The 24,789-nt window shown below is 40.6% G+C and overlaps 2 protein-coding genes across 5 annotated transcripts in view; both read right to left on the bottom strand.

The window, feature by feature from the left end:
- The window catches only part of qsox1 (quiescin Q6 sulfhydryl oxidase 1), a 31,856-nt gene extending 20,273 nt beyond the window's left edge, over positions 1–11,583 (bottom strand). The window contains exons 1-8 of the mRNA XM_030433970.1: positions 11,063–11,583; positions 9,458–9,558; positions 7,460–7,508; positions 7,069–7,171; positions 5,674–5,764; positions 5,201–5,346; positions 1,579–1,713; positions 1,364–1,493 (exon numbers count right to left, since the gene is read on the bottom strand). Coding sequence (XP_030289830.1) covers positions 1,364–1,493; positions 1,579–1,713; positions 5,201–5,346; positions 5,674–5,764; positions 7,069–7,171; positions 7,460–7,508; positions 9,458–9,558; positions 11,063–11,354 — 1,047 coding nt within the window. The 5' untranslated portion in view covers positions 11,355–11,583. The remainder of the gene's footprint in view (positions 1–1,363; positions 1,494–1,578; positions 1,714–5,200; positions 5,347–5,673; positions 5,765–7,068; positions 7,172–7,459; positions 7,509–9,457; positions 9,559–11,062) is intronic.
- A 984-nt stretch (positions 11,584–12,567) lies between these two features.
- cep350 (centrosomal protein 350) overlaps positions 12,568–24,789 on the bottom strand; it is a 37,135-nt gene continuing 24,913 nt past the window's right edge. For 3 of the 4 annotated variants that reach the window (XM_030433130.1, XM_030433133.1, XM_030433131.1), the window contains 11 exons: positions 23,199–23,449; positions 22,877–23,070; positions 22,495–22,636; positions 21,790–21,950; positions 20,526–20,659; positions 20,364–20,416; positions 18,383–20,271; positions 17,316–17,861; positions 16,648–16,794; positions 16,184–16,306; positions 12,568–15,942 (listed from right to left, as the gene is read on the bottom strand). In XM_030433130.1, coding sequence (XP_030288990.1) covers positions 15,775–15,942; positions 16,184–16,306; positions 16,648–16,794; positions 17,316–17,861; positions 18,383–20,271; positions 20,364–20,416; positions 20,526–20,659; positions 21,790–21,950; positions 22,495–22,636; positions 22,877–23,070; positions 23,199–23,449 — 3,808 coding nt within the window. In that variant the 3' untranslated portion in view covers positions 12,568–15,774. The remainder of the gene's footprint in view (positions 15,943–16,183; positions 16,307–16,647; positions 16,795–17,315; positions 17,862–18,382; positions 20,272–20,363; positions 20,417–20,525; positions 20,660–21,789; positions 21,951–22,494; positions 22,637–22,876; positions 23,071–23,198; positions 23,450–24,789) is intronic. The other variant, XM_030433132.1, reaches the window with a different exon arrangement.

The raw sequence follows: 24,789 nt of genomic DNA, 5'->3' as shown, positions 1-24,789 counted from the left end.
AGCTACACAAAGCCCGCTGAGCGGCTGGTCCGTTCTGTTAGGGGGACAGGCTAAAAATACCACTGGGACCTGCTGCTATTGACTAAACAAACTGGAGCTAATGGGAGACCACAGTGCTCTGCCACCCCCCAAAACACACCAACACACACACATACGCTGATACACACTAGCTTGCTACAACGCCTCCCTAGAGAGTGAGATATAATCAGAGAGATTGGTAGCAGACTAGGGCAGTGATACAGCCTGGTGCACAGCCAATAAGGACAGGAATAGCAGGTCAGGCCTCATCATCACAACATGTTTGCATGGCTGGCACACTTCAGCGAGGAAGGAGAGGAAAAAGGGAATGAGGGAGCATGTAATGCGTGAGTGACGCAAAAAGCTGGGATAAAAAAACAGGAACTTATGTATTGGATGTAAACAAATGTGGATTAATCAAACAAACATAGAAAAAATATAAAAAGAAACTGTATTCAAAAGAGCAGAAAAGAAGTAAAAGAGGATGGAAAGAGGCAGGAGAGAAACCAAAAGTAGGAATACTGTATGATGAGGAAGAGAAGGCAGAGGAAGAATAGTAGTAGGAGGAGGAGTGGTTGGGGTATCCCAGGGAGAATTTGATAGTAATCAGGCTGTGTCTGTGTAAACCCTGTGGGCGGCCAGTGGTTGGCAGCCACGCTTCAATCCCCCTGAGAGTCAACATCAAGAGGGTCAACAATACCCTAGAGAGTATTTGTGCTTTTGTTCCGGTCAATGACATCCACTTCTTTAAATAATGTGTGCAAGTGTGTGTGGTAAAAAACAAAAGTGCCTTTGACAAAACAGTTAATAAGAAGAATTTGCTAAATAATCTGATGGATTCTAAAGTAATAAAAACAACATGTTCTGAAGGCTGAATGGTGAAAAACAGCAGCTGAGTTTGTGAACAAACATTCTGCTGTCTCACTCTCCATCTAGTGGTAGCCTGCCATAACTACACATTTCTGTTGACTGTTCCTTGGAGCTTGGAATATCTAACTCATCATTTCTGTTTTCTGACCAATACAGTTTCTTTTATAGAAACAAATCTTTTCAACAGTTTTTATCTCAGATTTTTGTCCCATCAAAATGCTGTTGCCTTTCCTGATCACCATAGTTTACAGTAAACAGTCCTCTGGCCCCTGATGAAGGGGGCAGAAAATGTTTCTGATGATAATAGGTGAAAAATTTGCATGACAAGTGACTCAAATATTTTACCTGGATTAGTATCCACCTTCCATCTGTTTAGAAAAGATCTCTAAAATAATTAAAATGAACGTTCATCAATGTATAACATTTGGTGTGTGTACTGTATGTATGTGTGCAGTGATCTCTGTGGTAACTTTACCTTTGTAAGTACGGATGTGTACTTCTTGAGAGAAACCAGGGCCTCTCCTCTGATGATAGTGTGAGCAGCCAGCTCCACACGCAGAGAGTAGTGCAGTGTTGACTCCAGGTCTGCCATGTACACCCTGGACCTGGTCACACAATCAAACATGATGTCAAAAAATAATAAGAATGAGCGGAAAAAGCTGAGTGAGTGAGTGAGTGAGTCGAACACACATGTTGAAAGGTCTCCAGGAATCCTCTGTGTTGTTCGTTTGGACTTCTACGATGACTGGTGGAGGCTTTCCTGATCGCACCACCCCAGGCAGCCTCTGGAGGGCATACGTGTAGAAAGCACGGGCCTCAATTTTGCTGAAAGGGAGACGGAACAGGTGAGACAGACCCTCAGGTCGCTCAACATAACTATATGCACGAGGTAAGATGTGTGCACACCCTTCCCTTATCATTTGGGGCACAGTTACATGGGTTATGCTTGACCTAATTAAATGATCCTTAGTGCCATAGGTGTAATTTACACTGAGGAAGCTGGGGACATGTCTCCACCTCTTTATTAAATGGCGGATTTTGTCCACATCACTTTTTGAAAACATGATTTGTTAAATATTTTCTTAAAAATACTGTAGTTTTTTCTCCAAGAAATGTTCACTAACAAATGAAACTAGGATGCACCAGTGCTTTCTTCTGTAGATGTAATACTGACATCGTTTGATCTGGAAGGCGTTTAAACAGTGTGCCGTACACACAAAGAGAAGTTTATAAATAATGTTTTTCCAAGTTTGGTGTGAAAGAGTTCAACCTCAACCCTCCAACACCTTTGGGACAAACTGAAACGCTGCCTGCACGCAAGACATTCTCTCCCCACATTAACGCTCTCGTAGCAAAATGAGGAGCAAATCTCTGCAGTTTGATTCCAAAATCTTGCTTCAAACATTCATAGAAGAGCAGAGGCTGTTACAACTGAATGTCCATTCAAACCAGGTTGTGCAGTATGGACTAAAGTGTTTGGCTCTCAAACAAATGACAAATCTTTTTTTTTTTTCCCAGCCTTTTGTTTCAGCAGTCCGCAGCTATAAAATATGTTTTATGACCTGTATTTTTTCAACGTCATATATTTTACACACTTAGGGGAATGCATTTCAAATACCGAGCAGATGGTGCCAGAGTAGCGTGGAACTGAGAGAGATCGCTGATCATTAAGCCATGTGATAACGCTGCGACTGGAAACACAACCGTTATGCTCTCTCTCTCTCTCCCTCCCTTTCTCTCTCTCCTCCACCCCTCACATTCTCCTCTCATTTGCTTTCTCCCCTTGTAAGAGAGAGCAGGGAGAGAGCAGGGAGAAAGCAGGGAGAAAGCAGAGAGAAAGCAGAGAGAGAGAGAGAGAGAGAGAGAGAGAGAGAGAGAGAGAGAGAGAGAGAGAGAGAGAGAGAGAGAGCATCATAAAAGTGGAACAGGATGGTAATAAGGAGGATGGATACTCTGGGCCTACGCTCACTCACACCAGCCCGGGACTCAATTACACCTGCGTGTCTGGTGGGAGTGTACAGATGTGAAGGGAGAGCCATTCATCCAGCGATCCCCAGGGCCGACAGGCAGGCGGGCAGGCATCAGGGTGGGCTGGGGGGGGAATGCATTCACCTGGGACCAGCACGCATTACATGCATGACGGATGTGAGACGCCCACACACGCTCTCTCCCTCTCACACACATACAAGCACACACACACACACACACACACATACAAGCACACACACACAGCTCTCCCAGGATCAATCAGACATTCAGTGATGATGGGAGGCCATCTGTCGCCGTGTGCGGCTGGGGCTTGTTTGGCAGGTGAAGCCAGAAAAGCAATGACATTGTTTTCATGCAAGAAATTAAAAAACCTCCCCTCTGTACAGTGATGGAGATGAGGGGGGTTGGAAGGGGAGAGATGGAGGGTGAATAAATAAATCAGCAATAAATCATTTCCTTTTTGCATTTGTCAACTAAAAAGAGTCCTCTTTGCATGCCAAGTTATTGAAACAGCCAAACAAAGAGGCAGAAACAGCAGATGAATTTGCAGGGTGAGGAATGATCAGTGCCGCTTTATGATAGTGAATAATGGGAGCGATTTTGATGCTCTGATCCCATTAAGGGGCCAGATGTTTAAAAGTATTCTCATGAATAGGGTTGAAATAATGAGCACACGATGAAGGTTTTCGGCAGAAAGCAAAGTTGTCGCGTGTGAACAATAGGAGCTTAAGGAAAGTAAACTTGTGTTTTTTAAATCAAGCTTAATGGAAATTACTGTAGAAAGTTTGAGTTCTTATTGAGATGTTTACAAAAATAGCTCATGTTTGCTTCACACCATCCACCCACATACACTCACTTGTTATAAATTAAAAAAGTGTTAATATCTTTGTGGCTCACTGGTGCCCTGCCCGTCTGTCTAAATGTTCCTAATAAAGTTTTCTTTTTCTTTAGGTTAATGATAATGTGCTAGTTAAAGCCTTGTACGTAATTTCTAAACGCAGCCTGTTGCACTTTTGATGACTTCAGACAATCGTACAATTAACAATTGTTCGCTGACTGGGGCTTGTAGAACAAGCTGGATGGAACAGTAACAACATTGTTTCACCACTCTGTACCAGTGTACTGTCCTGTACATCACAGATAACATTCAGCAATTCTGGATTATCTCAAGCAAAGTTGAATTCATTGTTACGCCCTGTGGGAGGTGGCGTTCGCTACCGTTTAGTCATGGATACGTTTTGACTCAACAACAATTCGGCCTTTTCGATTTGAATGTTTACAAAATAGGTTTGTCATTTAAGGGCCATCCAAAACCGCCTTGTGTGGAAAGGAAATGGACAATAAGACTGCCGGACAGCGAGTCTGCAGGGCTGATGTCATTCTGTCTGTGACCCTTGTTAGAAGTTCAATGCTTAATAACAAGAAACACTGCATTATTTTGGACATGTCCTTAGACTAACCCTTTGCTACATTGTCCTTAAACTGCCTCACAATATGCAGTCAAGTCCTGCACACCTACACAGATGTTATTACTTATTCTGGCTATTTATACCTCTGCTCAGGTTGGAAGTTTGACAACTCCACATAGAAATGAGTGAAGAGCAAATTTTGGTCGACTGTGCTTAACAACAAAATGTAACACGAGGGTCAAACAGATGTTAAGTGAGCACAGTCTGTACTAAGCTCTTACCGTCCTAAGATGAGGTCAAATGAGGGAAAACGCCTGAGTAGGTGGAGTGTGTAGGGCCTTTTAAACAAAAGGAATCATCACTTTGTCCTAAACTAATTTCAATTAAATAAAAGTTAACTGTTTTAAGTATCCAACAAAACTTAAGAGGTTAACAAGTAAGGAATATCTAAGTGAAAGATGTTTAGAATTTTAGGTTACGGGGTAGCAAAGCAAATGTGTCCCACAATTTACCTGCTATTTCTACACCCTCTCCTTTAATGTAAAAAGCCCCAAACACCTGTGCGACTTTACAACTTTACACCCTATAACGGACTGCTACTAAATAGGGATCTGTTTAACAACAACCTAAATGCCGATAAACATCCACTCCTAGTAAGTGTCAGTTTTTTGTCTAAAAAACAAAAAACTGTTAAAAACTCGCAAAACTGGTATAGTAATAGTAATTATTTTCTTCATCATTAATCTCCACATAAGCTACCATGTCTGTTTTAGGAGATACAGAATATTTTATTTCATGTTTTTTTTTTTTTTACTTATTTATCTTAAAAGTTACAGTGCCAAACCTAGACTGGAATTATAAATGGCAGAGCATCGTGTTAAGCAGCGGAAGTAAAAGACTGCACAGATACTCACACTTTGAGTCTGGTGAAGTTGCCTCCAGGGTAGTAAAGGTAACAGGATGGAAACTCTGTCACTTGCAGTTTGGTTACCAGGTCTTCTTCAGTGCCCAGGACTCTCCGCACTGCAACGTTCTCAAACTGTAACAGGTCTAGAGTTACCTGGGGAATACCAACAATGCACATACAGATAAATAAAGAGAATATTTTAGTCATGATATTTTTCAAAATATTAACAAATTATATGCCATGTGTGTCTGTGATGTCCAATCATTTCCAACCAAAGACCATGTGGATAAAGGATTTCTGTACAGCAAAACATAACACCGTCTTATTTTATACTTTCTGGTTCAAGTTGTAAAGTCAGCGATAGGACGAGTCTTTAGGTTATGTGGTTGTACATACTTAGAAAAATATTAATTCTATTTGAAGGCACATCTCTTAAGAAAAAAAAAAATAAAACAGCTCAGGTCAATGGAAACTTTTTACCTCTCGGCCAATGTAGGATTTAGCCTCCTCAAAGATCAGAGCCAGGTGTTCCACGTTGTTTGTCTCAAAGAAGCTTTCAATCTCTGCTTGGCTGGAGAGAGAGCAGCAGATGAAAACATGCAAGACTGGAATCCCCATGGACGCGTTGCACTAGGCCTTGAAGAAACTCCAAACATCACCAATAATTATCATGGTGATCAGTTGATTGGTTGACAGTTGATTTGTTGGGATCAAAAAGAAAAATTAAACAAGTGCTGAATTTTCTGGATACATTTTACCTTAAAAGAAAAAAGGGATATCCTAAAATTAAATTGAGAAGGCTTAATTTAATTTCTGGCATTGCCTTGGATCCTGCACAAGGTTATTTCTATCTAAGCAGCACCTACATCCACAATGACAAACATTAAACTACTGTACTCAAGTTTGACATCTGCTTTAAAGTACATTACTTCCACTTGAAAAATGTTCTTGTGTAATAAGGACTTTTTGTCGTGAAGCAAGAGAGTATGATAGTTCAAATCTACTTATCATTGTCAGTGTGAAAGAAGAAAAAGAAGAAGAAAACCTGATCATTCTGACAGGAGTCCTTTAAAGCTTGGAATAGAAAAAATGCCTGTGTCTAAAAATACATGCAAGGCAGTGTGTGGGCAGAACAAGAGGGACTAGAATTGTTGACCAAGTCAATGTTGCCTGGTAGTTAGTCTAGTGATTCTGTCACTAATGGATTAGTGCAAATGAAATCAGAGGCAATGATGCAATGTGCTGGAAAGATGTGTTTCTGCAGCCACAATAGTACAAGCCTGCAACAGATGATAGTAGAAATACTGAAGTTAATCAAGGAACTAATCTAGGAACTACTGTGTGCAGTAGTACCTTTCACAGCCTGTCCTTTAGAACCAGCCTTGGACTATGAGATATGCAAGTCTAGGACTGAATCTGGACTAATTTAAATATAGTCCTCACAGTACATACAACCTTTTCTGGATCTCAAGACTATTAGATCCGTGAGGGTCTCCATAACAATACTGAGATTTTGTAAATGGCATTACAATACAAAACTCTGTACAAATGGACAAGTTGGAAAAACTCTTAAAATTAGAGAAGCTGCTCCGTTTTTTATCAAATCAAATCTCTTTTAATAGAAAGTGAGCTATACAAATGTAGGTGTTTTACATGTAATGTTACCTCTTCTACTATAGATGCACTGTAAACTTGTTTTATGGTTTATGGTAAAGTGTACTCTACTCTTTATATGTATTGTTTTACATGTGTTTTTATCAGGACATGAAAGGCTTTCCTTGTTTCAATAAAAGGTAAGGTTTTTGAATAAAAATCACTCAAGAAAATCTAACAGCTAAATTCCTACAATGAAAATGGACTAATGTGTATGTGTACCTGGTGGGCTCCAGTGGAGGGCAGGCAGGGGGCCAGGGCTCCGCATGGGTTTCAAGTATGTCTATGATCATGTGACGGAGGCCCCGAACTTCCCGAGGGAAACCTGGAAGGTCAAATAGCATCAAGAGAACATTATGCACTACCGTTCGTTCTCATGCAAAATGTTGCTTCACCAGAATAAACTAATGACTACCTGAGCATGTATACAAACAAATCATAAATGCAATAAAACCAAGAATCTGCATAAGGAAAACTAAGCCACAAATAAAATATGAGACAAAGGGCTGATAAAACTATGATCAGTATGCAAATTGTGAATTTGACACCATTCGATTGATATGAAAGACCATTTATTTTTATTGGCCTGAATATCTTCTGTGTGCAGTAGTACCTTTCACAGCCTGTCCTTTAGAATCAGCCTTGGAATAAGCATGAAAGAACTGCAAAGTGAAAGAGAGAGAGAGAGAGACAGAGAGAGAGAGAAGGTTTGGGTTATGAAGGAAGTAGAGAGAAAGGGAGAAGTGAGATGAGATAAGACAGCCCTCACACGACCATGAGAGGAGCGGAGCGATGTTGTGTAATGTTTGGTAGGGGGGCAGCTTTTCCCCCTGGCCCATCTTGACCCTTAAATCCTTCCTGGTTAAAATGAGTCGCAGATGTTGAAGCTCCGCTGTGTGTTCAAACAGAAGGAGCTCTTTGTTTCATTGGCTTTCGCTGAATGACTGAGAGCAGAGTCTCAAATGCACACTACTGCTGACTAATCACATACGCTACAAACACAAATGCAGATGTTTGGAGCTAAAGCGTTTCTGCAGTGTGCCTGCTGATCTGGCAAAAGTTAACTCGATTGTGAAAAGATTTCTGCACCGAACTATCTAAACCAATCTATCACTTTCTCATCCAGAAAATCATGTATGATAGCATTTTCTTACATGCAATTTACACTGAATTTTAATACAACAACTGAGACGAGGGGAAAAGTCCCTTGATTCAATAATAACTATCCAAGGTGAATGCTATCGATGCTGAAGGTACTTCAAAGTTATGACAAACTATCCCAAAAAAGGGTTATCTATTAGATTAAATAAAACAAAACATAACATATTCATCTGCTGATATCATTTCAGTGTTTATTTAAAATGGCTCCAGAAATATAAAAAATAAGTCCACTGAAGAAATTGTGACTATAAAAACAACTGAAAAACACTAATAAAGAGGAAAGATAGAGCCTGGTCACTAAAAGATAAAAAGTTAAATTCTTGAATTGACCTGGTTTATCAAATACCTTTACACCACCAAATATTAATTTTGTTTCCACAGATACTTTCTACACATTCTACACAACATGCTACTAAAAATTAAACATACAGTATCAGAAAAATGGGAGCTAAATAACATGTTCAAACAAAACTCCGAACATTCCTGATTTTATGGTCAGTTCAGAAAATGTAGCATAGAAGCAGAGGAAACATAAATTGGTACAATCAGACTGTTACTCGATTTTTGTGGCCAATTTCGACACCAATATTTGGTCTTAAAAGCACTTGACAAAGATAAAGGTAATGGAGGCAGGATATCTTACAGTTTGACTTTATTGTTTAAATCTGTGCACTAAAACAATAAACTTAACTGGGAATTTAATGATTATTAATCCCCCCATGCATCTTTTCGGGTATTATGATTTAAAAAAAAGTATTCATATTGGGGCATATTGGACAGCACTTTCACCTATACCAATATATCTGTCTCAAGCAATCAGTCCAGCTCTAGAAATATAGTGTATGAAAGAACACCACATTCGCCACATGAACGAAAGAATATGAAGTACACCAACCTGCGTATGAACGTCATGGATTAAAGGATAAAAAAAAAAAAAAAAGTTTTGCTTCAACATGGTTGCTTTTCTCTTAAGTTTTTTAATTAAGGAAAATAAACAATACCACATCCAATACCACAGCAAAAAGATTATTTCTTACTCAATTTCAAAAACAACCTGACATCATAACAGACTTTTTAAACTAATGAACCTTTCTGTGTATCTGATAATCTGCTATTAACTGTCAATTCTTGCAAATAACACTATACACTGGAAACAGAACACAGGGTGCTCTGTTTGTTGTTTATTTCTTGATTACACATGTACACGTGTCTTTCACAGGGTAAAGACTATAATGAGAGCATCATTTCAATAATTAACAGTAAGCTAAAATGAGCTTAAGACTCCAAGACTTTCTTGCTTTTAACGTCTCTGATGTCTTTAACAGTACACAAAGTGGAAACCATCATTATCATTTCCTAATGGGATCTACCCATGGTGATCTGCACCAATCTTGAAAGTTGGAAGAACACAGTATGTGGCCGTGTGTGAACACTTTTTACTGTATTATACCTTTATTGTGGGATACCCTGTGATGCCGAAGCCAGTGCAGACCTTGCTGTTCACCTCTGCAGCACAGTCTACAGCTGCCAAGTCCACAGCTGGCTTCCACTCTGAAGAACAGACATCAAGAGGGAGAAAGAGAGCCACAGTCAAAATAAAGTGCTGTCTATTGCAAACCACACAGTCTATAGACACTGGATGTGTTCCTGGGTTGTACTTGTGCCATGTGTGACAATGTCTACTACCTTAGTCCACAAAACATTTGTAGAGCTTCACAGCAAAATAGAGTTACAGCCTTTTCCTAAACAACTGAAGTAGATGGGAACTTGTTTAATAATGTTACCCTTTTAAGAGGCTAAATCTTCCCTGTAGCTGCTTAGCTTAAAGTATTAGCACACACTTTGTCTGAAGTTGCTGCATGAGCTCGACCAATGCCAGGAAAGTGTAAATATTATCTTTTCAAATCAATTTGGGATCTCAGGGCTTCCAGAGTTTAGATTACACTGGACAAACTGTATGGAGTCATGTTTTAGTCCCCATCTACTTCAGTTGTTTAGGAGAATGCTGCATCTCTGTTTTGCTTCGAAGCTGAGGGCAGATATTCAACGTTTTCTGATTAATCAATATCTGTGATTGTTCTGTGAGATTCCCCATAAAATAAAGTGATTTAAAAATGTGCCACTTTGGCTCTGATGCAGCATCCTTTCACACAATGTCCCACCTCCAACAATATCTGATTGGTAACACGTCACAATCAATAGCCAATAAACAGGGAGTAATCTCAATCTGCAAAGTATCCAGTAACTAAATGTATCAAATAAATGTAGCTGAGAGGAAGTCTAAAGTAGCAGAAAATGGAAATACTCAAGTAAGGTACCTTAAATTTGTACTTAAGGACCGTTATTGAGGTAATTGTACTTTGTCAAAATTAAAGTGTTAAATTGTTCATCCATCACTGGTTGTTTGAAATTTCGACCCGAAGATTAACATTTTTAATGCACCAGCCCTGAAAAAAGCCACATCGGCCGAAACTTCATTGGACTTCTCATCAACATGGAAATGAGAAGATAATGACTGAATATTCATTCTGAGGTGAACTTAGCAGATGACCCTATTCACCCCTGAAGGCACTTGACAGCACACCAAGAGATCTGTTGCCTCTGTTGACTGAAACACAGGACTGAAATACCCCATGACTGTGTCAGGCCTCCTGCCATCATCAGAGACTTTGCCCTCGACTATAACTCTAATTATATTTAATCTCATGGCTGTGGGATATTTTCCTTGTGCTCATGAGCTACAGAAACAGTTGGAGGATGCGATGGAGAGACATAGGAGATTTTCATTAGATCACATGCTCTAATTAACAGAAAGGACAGCTTGGTGCTCTCACTGTCTCCATTCAAATGATAAAAGACACAGGGGGTGTTACCCTGGCAACATTTAAGCCACGGAGAAATTCATTATAGACTATTAAGCCCTATTTAGCTGGCTTGTCATGTTAACAAGCCAAGCTCATAGTTAGGTAGGAATGATTATACAAGACCAATATTCAAACAAAGTGCCACTGTGAATAGTTGTTAGCTACGTGACCTGCAGCAGGTCCTCACTCACCTTTAATGTCTCTCGCCAGACTTTTGTACAGGGGGGAGAAGGCGACACAGTGTCCGCACCACGACGCGTAGAACTCCGCAACTATAGCAGCTGTGGAGTTGATCAAAACCGACTGTACATTATCCGGAGTTAACAAGATGACTTGGTCAGAACTGGAGTACAGTCCGGCCTCCGCGGCAGGAGGAAAAAGAAGACAAAAACAGAGCCAAACCGCAGACGTTGCTATCTTCCCGGGATGTATCTTTATTTGTCCAGTAAGCCAAGACGTGGCACGGCCGCAGCGCCGCGCCATCTTCCCCGTCCGAGCTGCTGCTGCTGCCGCTAACGGTCGGTCTGAACCACCGACTCACCAAACTTCTCACAACTTTCTCTCCCTCTTTTTTCCCCCCCGGCCAGCAGGTTGCATGGATCCTCCCCCCGTCGAGCTACCCAGTGCCTCACGGAAACACCGCTCTTGACAAAGTTACACACCCTCTAAACAAACACTCTCCCTTCTCTTCAACTCGCTAACAATATGTAATGTAATGATGTCAGCGCTTTGAGTGACACGGACACAATTTTGCCCCTGCACGGCTCTCATACAGGAAATAACCGTTAATGCGTATTAATATTTAATATTCTTTAATTATTCAACATAAAAACAATGGGCCATGAGTTTGACAAACAAATAAATAAATAAATACATAAATAAATAAAGTTACTTTACTCAAGTACTGGAGGCTACTTCAGTACAATTTTGAGTTACTTGAGTAATTCCATGTTCCGCTGCTTTAAACTTCCATTCTACTTGTCTTTAGGGGCAAACATGTACTTTTTAACTCTACTATCTTTATTTGATAAACCTAGTTGATTTTGCAGATGACACGCTGCATCAGAGCCAAAACAGCAGATTTTGAAATCAATCTATTTTACTAGCATTAGCTTGAAAAAAACAAAACAAAACAAGAAATCTGTTCTGATAATCGACTTATATATATATATATATATATATATATATATATATATATATATATATATATATATATATATATATATATATATATATATATATATATATATATATATATATATATATATACACACACACATATTGTATACTATGGGTCGACTGATTATTACTGATGGCCTGGGCAATCAAAAACTATCAATACTGATATTCAGCATTTATCTGATTATCAGAATGTGTGTTTTTATGAATTTAGATTTTTAATCTGATTGCCTGATTTAAATGCAATAAGTCATCAAATAAATTTAGTGGAGTAAAAAGGCAATTTTGCCTCAATACTGTGGTGAAGTGGATGTATAAAGTATCATAAAGTATAGTGCTTTCAATGTGACCTGACACAATGATAAACTCTCACCCAACCACATCCAAACACATCATCCCAGATTTGCAGCAACAACAAATCTTAACATCTGCTTTTGGTCGGGATATCTTTGGCTGGCTGTCAGTGCTACAACAGCACTGATGTAACTGCTGCACTAAATACAGTTCAAGTCGGCAGTCCTTTAGAAACAATGAAAGCTTTATTTACAATTTCAAAGGTCATTTAGTTAACAAATATATACTATGCACATATTTGCAAAGTAAACAGTGTTTATTTTACAACAATCGCTCAGGTTACAGTAACGGTGGGTCAGATGGGATGGACAGTATATTTACACACATAAAAGAATTGTACAAGTCTTTAAGTGCACTCAGCGCACACTCACAGCACATTATTATAAATATTCATAAACATTTTCAAAAGACGAACAGGGAACTCTTGTCTGACTGGGTTAATTTGATGATCAAATCTTTCCGTGCCAATTCAGATCCACTCCAACCCTACACCAAACAGCTTCAAGCTACTAGAAGGTTTATTAAATCTACAGAGCTGTTTGGCCCACACATATAAAGCAATGCATAAGACCAAGTACTGCATAGTTTCAGAGGAAAACTTTACTTCCTCCCATATACAATCAATTAAAGAGGACAATCCTAGAGGGTTTGCAATAAAGCCCTACAGAAAGTGTTTCTAAGTTTACAGTTACATATGCCTAAAGAACAGACATACAAGCCATACAGCACGGAGAGGTCGGTGTCAAATGTTTTTGGTCTTTTTCTACATTATATAATTTACAGTTTGAAACCCCTTAGCAACTCTTAAAACATCGACAGTAGAAAAAGATGAAGTACTCAGTTTAAGGTCACTTTAGCTCCGAACAGTCAATGAAGATTAAGGAGCTCTGTCACACGTGCCTCAATGAGTTTGTACAGTTTGTTGGATCTAAGCAGCGCTGACAGTGAGGACTAAAGTAAGCCCTTGGAAAGAGTCCTACGTGCTCGGCCTCATAAGCTCTATGGCTCGCACTATGCAGCCTGTGTCCACACAGTAGTTCCTGATAGTTTATCAATAAAATGACTCAACTGTGTCTATATGCAGACACAGAGGAGATGTGGACAAGCATCAGGTGAAATTGTAGAGTGAATTATTGATTCTGTTAGCATAATAACATTTCCTTGGGCTGAAGCAAAGGAAAATTAGAAGGTTTAAAAAAACTTTCTCAACTATGCATCGATACAGAGAGATGGATAAGGCAGAAACTGAAGTATTGGCTAACCAGTTAGAAGGAAGAGAAGTTATTTAAAGATAATTTATAAAATTGTAGGATACAGCAGTTGAAGGAGACATTCAAAGAAAATAGGTCCAAGGATGTTGAAACATCAACAAAGTTAGTTATAAATCTACAACTCAACTCAAAGAGGCACTTGAAACTGAATGTTGAGAAAGACCTCTGTTGTCTGACTGCACTGCCAGGCTACATTCTGATGGCTGGTTTTGACTTGCTGCATGCTAAAATGTTTCACAGCAGCAAGTGGAGCATATCGCCATGTTGTGACATGACTAGATGTGTTTTAGGCAAATGTTCAGCTTGTGACCTTTACCAGGACAACTGATAAAGAGACGAGACAACAAAAGGTGTTTTCTCAGGTCAGAGAACGTAAATGGACTGTAGGATAAATAAGGTTCAAATCCAGCATTTCAGTACTAGCCTGTGATGTGGTTCTAAAAATATCAAGTGACTATTGTCAGTCCTGTGTGTGCCACTTACATAATATACACTCAGTCCCTGTTTTGAGTATGCACTGTTTGCTTGGCAAAAAAGCGACCGAGTGAACGCCGGCATGGACACCAAGATTACTTGATTTTGAACAAGAAGTTGATGGTCATGTTTGTCCCTCAATGCTAACACAAAAAAGTGACAATGTTGAATGGGGGGCTAAAGCTTCGGTTACAGCACAGTAACACTCATTGTATGTTTTCATACGGTTTTTTAAACTGCCTCAAAATGTTACAATATCATACGAAAGTGGGACACAGTGATCACGTTGACCAATTGGACAGTTGTGGCCACAATCAAAGTCATACAGAACAGTTTTAATTAACACTACGTTTAAATACTAAAAGTTTTCCCCCCATTTTCTTTCTCTTGTTTCAGTTCTTCAAACCTCCTACATAATATATTGCCATGTTCACATTCACATTTGTTTGTGCTTTTTTACAATTTCATTAGATGTTAAAATCTTCTCTCTATATGTTGACAAGGTCATTTACAATTGAAAATGTTCTCCTCTCCTCTAATCAAACATCTTCGCACAATAAATAATATAATTGCGGACACAATATGTTTCATACAATATCCGATATCAGTGACATTTCAATACAACGCAGTGTCAGTGTTTGATTGGTGACAAATGTCATGTGTTGTCGCTCTCGTCCAGCACAATGGATTTAAAATGTAACAATCATTCTAAAGTGAAAGTGCTCACTCTCAGTTTTAAGGGTGTCAGGGTGTTCATATCCATATTGGGTGAAAAGAGTTGGATTTTGTTTTTCTAATTTCAAGACAATGCAGCAGAACAATGATGATGAGTATACATTATTCTTGCTGAAGACCAGATTTTGGACAAAAGAATAACTGAAACAAGCAAGAAGGCTGCAATGTATGACGCTGTCAACTAGTTTTTCCGTTTTTTAAGGCAGGCTTACAGACCTACACAATGAGGGACTGTCCATTGCTGTCCACCCTCAAGGTAAAAGTTTAACCATTGTTTAATTTGAATGCGCTGGATTACAGAGTCAACACACGACCATGTCACTGTCAAATCACCTGTAAACTGCACTGTATTTTCTTTATCTGCTATACTATTACAATTTTGGAATCCATATATACATTTACTTTAAAATTCATTACAAAATTTAACAACCTATTTTTGTTCCAGGTGGATCTTATATCACAGTCAACGACTGGAACAATCATCTTAGCAGCATGAATGGACTTTAAACGCTAACAAATGGCACAGTCCATCCTATCAAAACATCTACTCATTCTCCAACTGGTGTTTACAAAAAGGACCAGATCAGAAAGTGAGACCAGATGGTGTTAAGGTTTAACAAGGCTGGATTGCTTGAGAGGCATTTTGTGTGTAGAACAAATTTTCAACCACCTATAGTCAGCTGACGCAAATTCAGCAAATTAATGTCACAGAAATAAGTAGGAGTTGTTTAGTGAGAGGTAATGCTGGGACTGAAGGCATCTGAGGGTTTGCTGTTGGCACATCAGCTGGTGGAAGACCGAGCGGCGTTAGGGTGGTTGGAGTTCACTGGGGTGAGGAAAGACTGGGGTTGAGCTAGAGGTTGTAGTTTAAAATCAAAGCAGGAAAGCCATCAGGAGAGGGTGTCTCTTTTGACCCTCTTGTCATAAATTAGCGTCAGCACGTTTGCAGTGTCCTTCAGCAAAGCTTCAAAGATGCTGTCTGCCAGCTGCATCTTGACAAAGAGCTCGTCCACGTCATAGTTGACCCACTGCGCCTCCTCCTCATGGAGTTCCTGAACCTGAGAGACAAACCGGGTCAACTACTGTAGCACAGTGATATCGATTGTTCATATTGCACAGAAAATAAGTTTCAGCCAGGTCAATTCTACTTAGTTGTTAACAGATAAAGCATTAAATACTGTAATCATGAATATCAATGTGCCAAACCTTTAAACCTCAAAATATACAACCTGGTTTCGATTCTATCTCAAAAATGAAAAAAACAAACAAACAAACAAAACATTTAATTTTGTGACCTACCAGTATGTGATCGACTCTATCCCGCTTCTTTCTGCCAAATTTGAGCATCTTCTGCCAGTCAGTCTTCTGGCTCTGATCTTTTGTCAGACCGTACAGTTTCAGTACTTCTGCTGCAATAAATTCCTGGTACACAAAGTAAAAAACAAAACAAAAAAAAACACACCATGTCATCATTTGTGTAAAAGGTGTGGATTTTTGAATCTTTATACAACTTAAACGCTTGACTCCATTTTTCTGACAACCAAGGTAAATAAAAAAAACCTACATTGTGAAGTTTGTTTATTCTTCTAGTCACTTTGGAAGATAAAAGACAAACTGCTGAACTATAATCTAATAACCTATTTAGCAATTTAAAATATAGGAAAATAGTAGAAATACAGTGAGGGTAACTAAGTTTGGGACAATTCAAAAACATAAAAGCAGTGTCTTTTTCTGTGGATGGGGACTGTCCTGCAGCACTGTACCTGGATTTTGGTGATGTCCCCTGGTGTCTTTACTCTATGAAAGGAGGAGGACTTGACCCGATGTGGTTTGACCCACTGAGGCTGATCAGTGTTGGGTTCCTCAGTGTAGATCTCCTGAAGCATCTCCCACGTCAGGTCGTAAACAGCCTAGGGAATAGGAAGAGTAGTGAGATACTAAAAATGAGCTTAATGCTTCAATGGATAGGTCTCTCAGGCTGAATAATCCTGCGTTAGATGACCATAAATATGCGAGAGAACGTGTCAAAATGTCAGCATTATTTACTGCTCAACAGCTCGGGCTTTTACATTCAAAGAAAAGCAGAGGAATTATCTGGAGCAACAGTCTGACCTCAAAGGCATCTGAAATAGCTATGTAGTCCTGAAATGTTGAGATGCTAGTCACAGAGAAATCCACTGCATAATGGGAACTTGGCTGCCATTTAACCTCAGTGAACTCACTCAGAGTAAGTGCTGTCTTCAGACTACACTGCAAGTAACGCTGCTGTTGAATTAGCACTACTGTAGCAGGAGAGTTGTGAGCTGCATCACTGGCAGGAATTCTTTACAGACTATGCTTTTAATGGACACATGCATTCCATTTTTCACCAGACTATCTGTGTGGTATTCCTTATTTTTTGCTGTCATGTCGAGAAAGTTCTTCTTTTCACCTGTCTGTAGCTGCGGATGCTGAGGGCCTCCTGGTCCTGGCTGCTGCCCTCTTCACCCAGATACTCTTGTGTGGGTTTGGGGATTGGCAGTTGCGCAAGGCTCAGCACTCCCTCCTTGCCCAGGCCACATCTCTCCCAGATCTCCTGAGTGGCAGCATGGACCATCTTCTCCACCTCTGTGGCAGAGTGAGGCACCACCATGGCAGGCTGCTCAGGGAGTTTGGGGGGCAGGGGGAGAGGCAGCTCTGGTCTAGGTGGAGTCTTGACCTGCTGCTCCCCACCTGGTGATGAGACAAGCCCCCCCAGGCCTACTCCAGGTGATGAGCCAGACTTCCCCAGCCCTCCTCCTCCCAGTCTCGCTTCTTCCTCCTCCTCCCTCTGTTTTTGTTTGAGTCTTTGCTGTTCTCTACGAGAGCTGAGGCCAAAGTCCTCATCAAACCAGTCCTGATCGTCACCAAGCTCATCTAGCAGTTCACGGCTCAGTTCAAGCTCTGCTAGTCGCTTGGCAAGCTCCTCTTGACCACTGGCCCCCAACACTGGACTCTCCTGTTGGGAAAAATATGCAGGATAAAGTGAACTCCATGCTTACTTCCAGGTTAAGATTAGAGTCTTACATAAATATGCATATATAACTGCTCCATGACAGAACATGTCCAACGATAGATCGTGGTGCCACAGGTTTAAACTAGTCTAGAAGAATATTCTTTCTGTTGGATATATCAGACAAAAAAGGTTTTCAGCATAGAGCACCAAATTCAATAAAGTATGTCAATATCAAGTTGGACTTTGGCTGGACACATACCAAAAACAAGGGTTCAGCCGGTCAAATCAACAAGCACTGTGGGTCAGTTACTTAATGTGATTGCTGGTGTTTCCCCACAATGGAAATTCCACATTTCAATCACGTACAGCACTATCACGTTTTAAAAGTGTTTCCTCATTGATAATGACATTTTAACTAAAATCTCTGACATTACACAATGATTAAAGACAAAAGATATATATAACAGATTTGTATCGTGAAGTTTTACTAACAGCTTACTAAAGAAACAGAACTATTCACTCACCGGTCGGTTACACAGCTCTGGTGAAGACAACTCCTCTTTTTCTGTAGGTAGGAAGAAGGGTAGACCATCTTTTTGTTCCACTGAAGAGAACCAGGCTTCCTCTTCAACATTTTCACGAAACAGGTCTCCATTTATCTGATTGGCAGCTTCAATCTTCTGTTCTTTAACCTTTTTAATTTCTGCAAACTGCTTCACAGTGTCTTTCATAAAGTTGTTGAGGAACTTGTCTGCAAATGTGTCCAATGAGTCTCTATCCTTCTGTTCTCTTTTATCATCCCCAATATCTGTGGAAAGATCGGCAGGAGTGAACTTGTGTTGGAAGTCTACGTCTTCTCTCTCATCAAGGGTAGTAATCTCATTCTGACTCTGCTTCCCCATGCCAATCCCATCTATGTCAGAGATGAGGAGGGTGGTTGGTGCATCCTCAAATTCTAAAATGATGTCCCTAGTGTTGCCATTAGAAATGGGATGCTGTGAATTGAGGTGGGATCTGTCCTTGTTCGCAGACTCATCTGAGATCTTTTTATCTCCAGATCCATAAATCTTATGAGATGTTTGTTCATTTTTACTGTTCAGATTTCCTTCACTTTTGGACTTGTCATTGTCTGCTTTACGTTTATGCCCACCTTTGTCCGACAGATCATCAAAGAATGAGTCCTCGTCCTCAGTGGTATCTGTGTATATCTCAAACTTGTCTGGCAGGTGTGTGATCTTGTCTGGAGGAGCGAAGATACCGTGGCTCTCATCACACTCAAAGTATACCACCCCGTCATAAGTGCCGTTGTTGCTCCCCTCAGACTTATCTAACTCCACGCCAGCCCAGAAACCATTAGCAAAGCTGGTCGGACCTTTGAATCTGAGAGTGCCGGGCTGAACACCACCAACGAGAACCCGATCTCCAATATCAAAACCTGACATTTCATCTTTGACAGGAGATAGAGGGGTCTGCAATGGAGAGATGGGAGGTGAGTGGCTGGAATTAACAATGTCCTTGCTTTCACATTTAGAGTCTTCTGTTTGGTTTTGAAGGTCTAATAGTCGTCCAGACTGATGGCTAGTCCCACTGGTGCCTGAATGGTGACTCTGTTCTTCAGCCATTTCCTCCTCCACCTCCTCATCCTGGCTGTCATACTGTGGTGCGGCTCCACTTGGGGAATCCTTTCTCGAAACCTTGATCTCGGAGGAGGCAGGCTTGGAACTTTGATGCTCCTCCCTGGGAGAAGAATTCACTGAAGAGTCGAAATCATCATGGTACCCATCTGCTACGGGAGAGGATGCCTCAATATCCTTTATGGGTGCCTCCTTCTTTGAAGAGAGGGCATCAGGGGAGCAGGAATGGTCACTGGATGAGGAGCTGTAGCTTGGATGCAGTGAGATTTTTAGGTCCATTGCAGATGAATGTGACTTACTAGAGGCGATATCAAATTCTACAGCTTCCTCAGCTTCAGATGTTACTCTTGACTCAATTTGTTTGTCTTGTTCAAGGCTAGCAGATGGAGAATATCGATTATCCTCATTTGTTGATGAGGAAACATGTTTAGATCTAGACAGCCTTTCCTGAGAGTCAAGCCTGTTTTCCTTTTCTAGTTTGAGAAGACGTTCAGAATGTTGATCCTCAAACTTGGAGCTTAGTTCCACCTCCAGCTCTTCCTGAATGTCAGATATTTGATGGGAATCAATTTTCTCATCCGCTGACTCAATCATTTGTGTTTGGGCTTCCTTTGAAGAAGGTTTCAAAAGACCCTCTGTAGAAGAGTGGCTCCTCAGTCCTGAGGTCGGACACTCTGGGCTACCGTACAATGGGGTTGGAGTGACTGTTGGTGGGTCTTCATCAGACAATTCTTCAGGCACTGAGGTGGATCTACTATGATCAGGCTGAGGAAGGACTTCTGTCATGATAGGAAAAGGTCATTATTATTGGAGCATCAAACTCAAAACCGTACATAATGTATAAATTAGTTATAATAAGACCATTACTCACTGTGATCGAATGAAGCATCAATTCCCCTGTGAGAGATTTTGCTGGTTTCAGACCTGAAAAAGAGGGATTTGCTTTTAATTGAACCCCAGTCTTTCCTAACTCATATTACAGTCCAAGATATGGAGAAGGACAGAAGGACATGTTTACAGCTGTTTGTGGTACCTGTGAGCAGGTGTTTTAATACTGGACTGCTCTGCAATTGAGGTTGAGTCTTTGATCTGGGACTCTGTGTCAGGTGTCAAGTCTGGCTTCTTGTTCAGTTCTGCCTTCGTTTTCTCGATGAAGTTGTCATAACTCTGAAAGGAAAACAGGACAATAAAAGTTAAGATATTAACAAATCTGCTTATATAGATTAGTATACGATAAGGGTGTCAAGATTTCGATTTTAAATCAAAATCGACCAAAATTAAGTCACAATCTCGAACTTTGAATTAAAAAATGTAATCGTCCATTTCACGTCCAGTCTGCTTGCCAAGCGTAAAAAAAACCCAAACGTGTTGAAGTGCGACGAGTCAACCTCCTCTAACTTAGCTACTAGCTAAGCCATTAGCTACAGCTAGCCAACCGACAGCATGGTGTTACACCATTCCTGTTCGGCTCCCGGACCGTGGTCTGGAAGCACAGGGGAGATGATTTTCTCAAGGGCCGAAGTTTGTGTTTACCTTCGGGGTGAACCCCTTTCACGTGTTAAGCTGGTCGTGAAATAGTACCAGGGAGCTTTGCTGTATCTAGCCGTCGCCTTTATTCACAGCCAAACTGCAGCCTATATTGTACACTTTATTGCTGTGTCTACTACTGCTACTCCTTTCGCTTCTCCTTCCTCTCCCATTCATTCATTAGTGTCCGCAAGTACACACGGTCCCTCACTCTCGCTCGCCCACTGTCACCTTATGCACCTTACGCACACACACCTCACGCACCGCCCTATTTCTGAAAGGGGCTACGCCACTCTTACAACAATGGCAACTGCAGATGCAGGAGACCCATAGACAGAACTTGAACCCCCTCCTCTTTCACTGAAGTCGCCGGTGTGGAAGTATTTTGGATTTCCAGTGAGTTATGTTGACAAAGTTCGAGTGGTCGACAAAAAAGCCACAGTTTGCAAGCTCTGCAGAAACTAGATGGCAGGTAATTTTGTTTAAGTTTCAATTGACTGAAGATTTAAGTTATTGTTACATTATGTTGTTAATAAATGTTTTAAATTTGCCAATGTAGGGTGGTACATTGCGAACAAAGGTCAGATATCATATTGCATAAAAGTCTAGTCTAAAAATGGCATAGCAACCTGTGCTTTAAAAAAAAAAAAAAAAAAAAAAAAAAATTGAGAATCGAACCGTGACCTTAGAATCGAAAATGTAATCAAATCGAGGATTTGGAGAATCGTGACATCCCTAGTATACGAATGAATGTACAAGCACACATTTACCTCCAGCTGCTTCAGTAGGCTGGCCTCCTGTGCCTTTAGGCGCTCCTTGTTCCTCTTCTTCTGCTCTTTCTTCAGCTGGTAGGCCATAAACTTTCGCTTTCTGAGCTCTTCCTTCAGGGCCTTGATACGGCTCTCTATGTCACTCTGGTCTGAAATGGGTTCTGAAGGCAAATTTAGATGATAAATCACAGTTAGAATGTGAAACCAGTGCCAGATCTCTGATTAGCCAAGAGGTAATCCACCTCTGTGCCCACTTGAACTCATACCCAATTCTTTGGAGATTAGTGTACATTTTATTTACCAAGAATGTGTTAAGTTCATTTTAGTGCATGTGGCTTCACTTGTACGCAATGAACAAATATTTTTACAAAGATTAAAGGTTTAAACAGTGGCACGAGAATGAGTTAACCACATTCAGCTACAATGCTAGTCCAGCAAATTGTCTTTTCTTGTGTGATAACTAAGTGCAATGCAAAGGGCTCTCTCCTCCTATCACACAGCTAAGCAGGTTAGGTATCAGGGAAGTGCTTGCATAATGTATTCTTGGCAGCATCACATTATGCCTGCCTACAGTGCCTGCATGTAGCTGCATTATGTCCAATCTCTCTGTTACCTCCTTCTATCTTCATTGTGAACTCTCACAAACTATTACACACTTCAAAAATGTTCGTTGGTGTGTGTGTGTTGAGTCATTTGTTAACTTACCAGTCTGTGTGGCCATTGGAGACTCAGTTGGCTGAATCCGGGCCTGGTTGGCAGTCCGGGAGGAGGAGCGAAGCTGCATCTTGGTTTTGCTGCTACTATCTGAAGGAGAGGCAGCAGGGCTGTGGCTGCCTTTAAGTGGAGACTGGAGAGAATAAACAGGAGGAGGAGGGGAAGATAAAGGAAAATTACTTTGGAGTCAGATGGACTGATACTGGTATGCATGGATTAATATTTTACATGTACAGTAAACTCACAAATGTATGTTTACCCTGTTGCACGTCCCTCACACAATGAAAGACTACAAACAGCCCCCACAGAAACAGAATGAACTGGTATTAAACACTAAAATACAACAAGGAAGGGAAGCCAAATTCATGCATACTTGTCTGCTAGGTGACTGGGAAGCTGAAGTGAAGTCCTGGGTGTAATTTGCAGGGCTGGTCTGGATGGAGGCCAAAGGTGTTTCAGGGACCGACGCAGGTTGTACTGAAGACGGGCTTCCTGGCTGCTGGGAACCCACTGCCTCTGTGTGTATACTGGACTCAGGTGTCACTGAGGTACAGTCACTCACATAATCTGTAAACATGTAAAACAGATTAACATTAAGTGATTTCTATTAACAAATGTCCTAAATTTCACTCTGCTTCCATATTGCCTTTAGATTTAAATCTGTCATTAACCTAGCTATGATCATGTTGCTTCACCTTTCTCACTGTCAGTTCTGGGCTCTGAGCTTTGATGGTGACTGGGACTGAGGCTGATGTTGGAGATCTCCTTCTTCTCACTCTCTGCCATGTCTTTGTCTCGAGGTTTTTGTCTGTCCCACACAGCCAGGGCCTCCTTTTCCATCCTACGGACCTCTGCCTCCTCCTGGTCCAGTCGCTGTTTCCACTGCAGCAGCTCCTCAGCATGGTGACGCCTCTGCATCAGCTGCTGCTCTCGCTTTGTCAAGAACCTGAAGAAGGGTGTTGGTAAGTATGAAGGAAGAAGAGAATGAAAAGAGAGATTGTGGATGATGGCGAGGAGAGAGAAGATACAGAGGGGTGGTGAGGGATACAGTAAAGTATGAGGAAGAAAAGAGACGTAGGACAAAGACATTTAGCATAAGAACAATCAATCATAGCATCACAAAGTAAAGCAAGTAGACCCAAATCACCTGGACATCAGCTATCACTGCAAATTCACCTCAAACCTCTGTCCAACACTCAGAAAAGCAAACATACATACATACACACCAAATACATGCTTTACTTAGTGCTTTCCCTGCAATAATCATTGAAATAAGGAAGTGTACAAGCACCCAACAAATAAACAAGCATAAAGTGACGACATGTTAGTCAGGATAAAAGAGGAGCAGGGTAATAACAGTGAGGATGTCAGATTCATGCATCAGACAAATCCAGGGACTGAATGCTGCTTGGGTACAGTAACACACAACTTAAATACCTGAACTCGCCTGACTAATAAGGAAAACAAAAATTCAACATAAGGGTTCTGTTGTCTTTAAAACCAGTAGAATTTGTTATTTGAAAGTCCAGCATCCACTGGGTTTCTTATACATACACATATCTTCAGATGTCAGGTATAACTGTTGCGTAATGAGGTCTCCCACAGCTATTGGTGCCATTACAGTGCAGTATTATTTAGCCTTGATCTAATTCAGAGGCCTTTCTCTTGGCCTAATGTATACTGATGACAGGCCTTATACTGAAGAATCAGACTGGGGAGTTCTTTTAGTGCCGTCCCAAACTCTATTATATCCAAAGGCCATTTGTAATTATTATCCCATCCTATGCAACAGTTACCTAATAAAGAGGGCTAGTTAAGATTTACAGGACTCATTAAAGCGATAGACCACTCTGTCTCTGATCTGTTCTCTGCAAAAGTCCTTTTGTCGTAGTGTGGTTTAATCTCAAAACATTTTGTATCAATGAATGGGCTGAGCTGACCAGCCAGCAGCCACAATATAAACAACAATGGAAATACTCATTCCAAGAGGCAAGGAAGAAAGATGGGGAGAGTCACAAATTAAACACCACATAAATCTCAGCACAAAGTCATTTCCCATTCAACAAGGAAGCCTCCTATTAAAATAAGCATAACCTTTAACCTTCACGTAGCAAAATCCATCACATTTTATGTATGACATTTTTTATACAACCAGTGTTATTTGATGCACACACTAGTGGTAATACAGTCAGTCTGACTGACAGAAAACACAAATATTGAAAACTGGCATAAAAATCAAAATATATCAAAAGTGAAAATCTCAAAAGGTTAGATTATTTCAGCGAG

Source organism: Sparus aurata, chromosome 11 (assembly GCF_900880675.1).
Source record: "Sparus aurata chromosome 11, fSpaAur1.1, whole genome shotgun sequence".
Lineage (NCBI taxonomy): Eukaryota > Metazoa > Chordata > Actinopteri > Spariformes > Sparidae > Sparus > Sparus aurata.
This window is presented reverse-complemented; position numbering and strand designations above follow the sequence as displayed.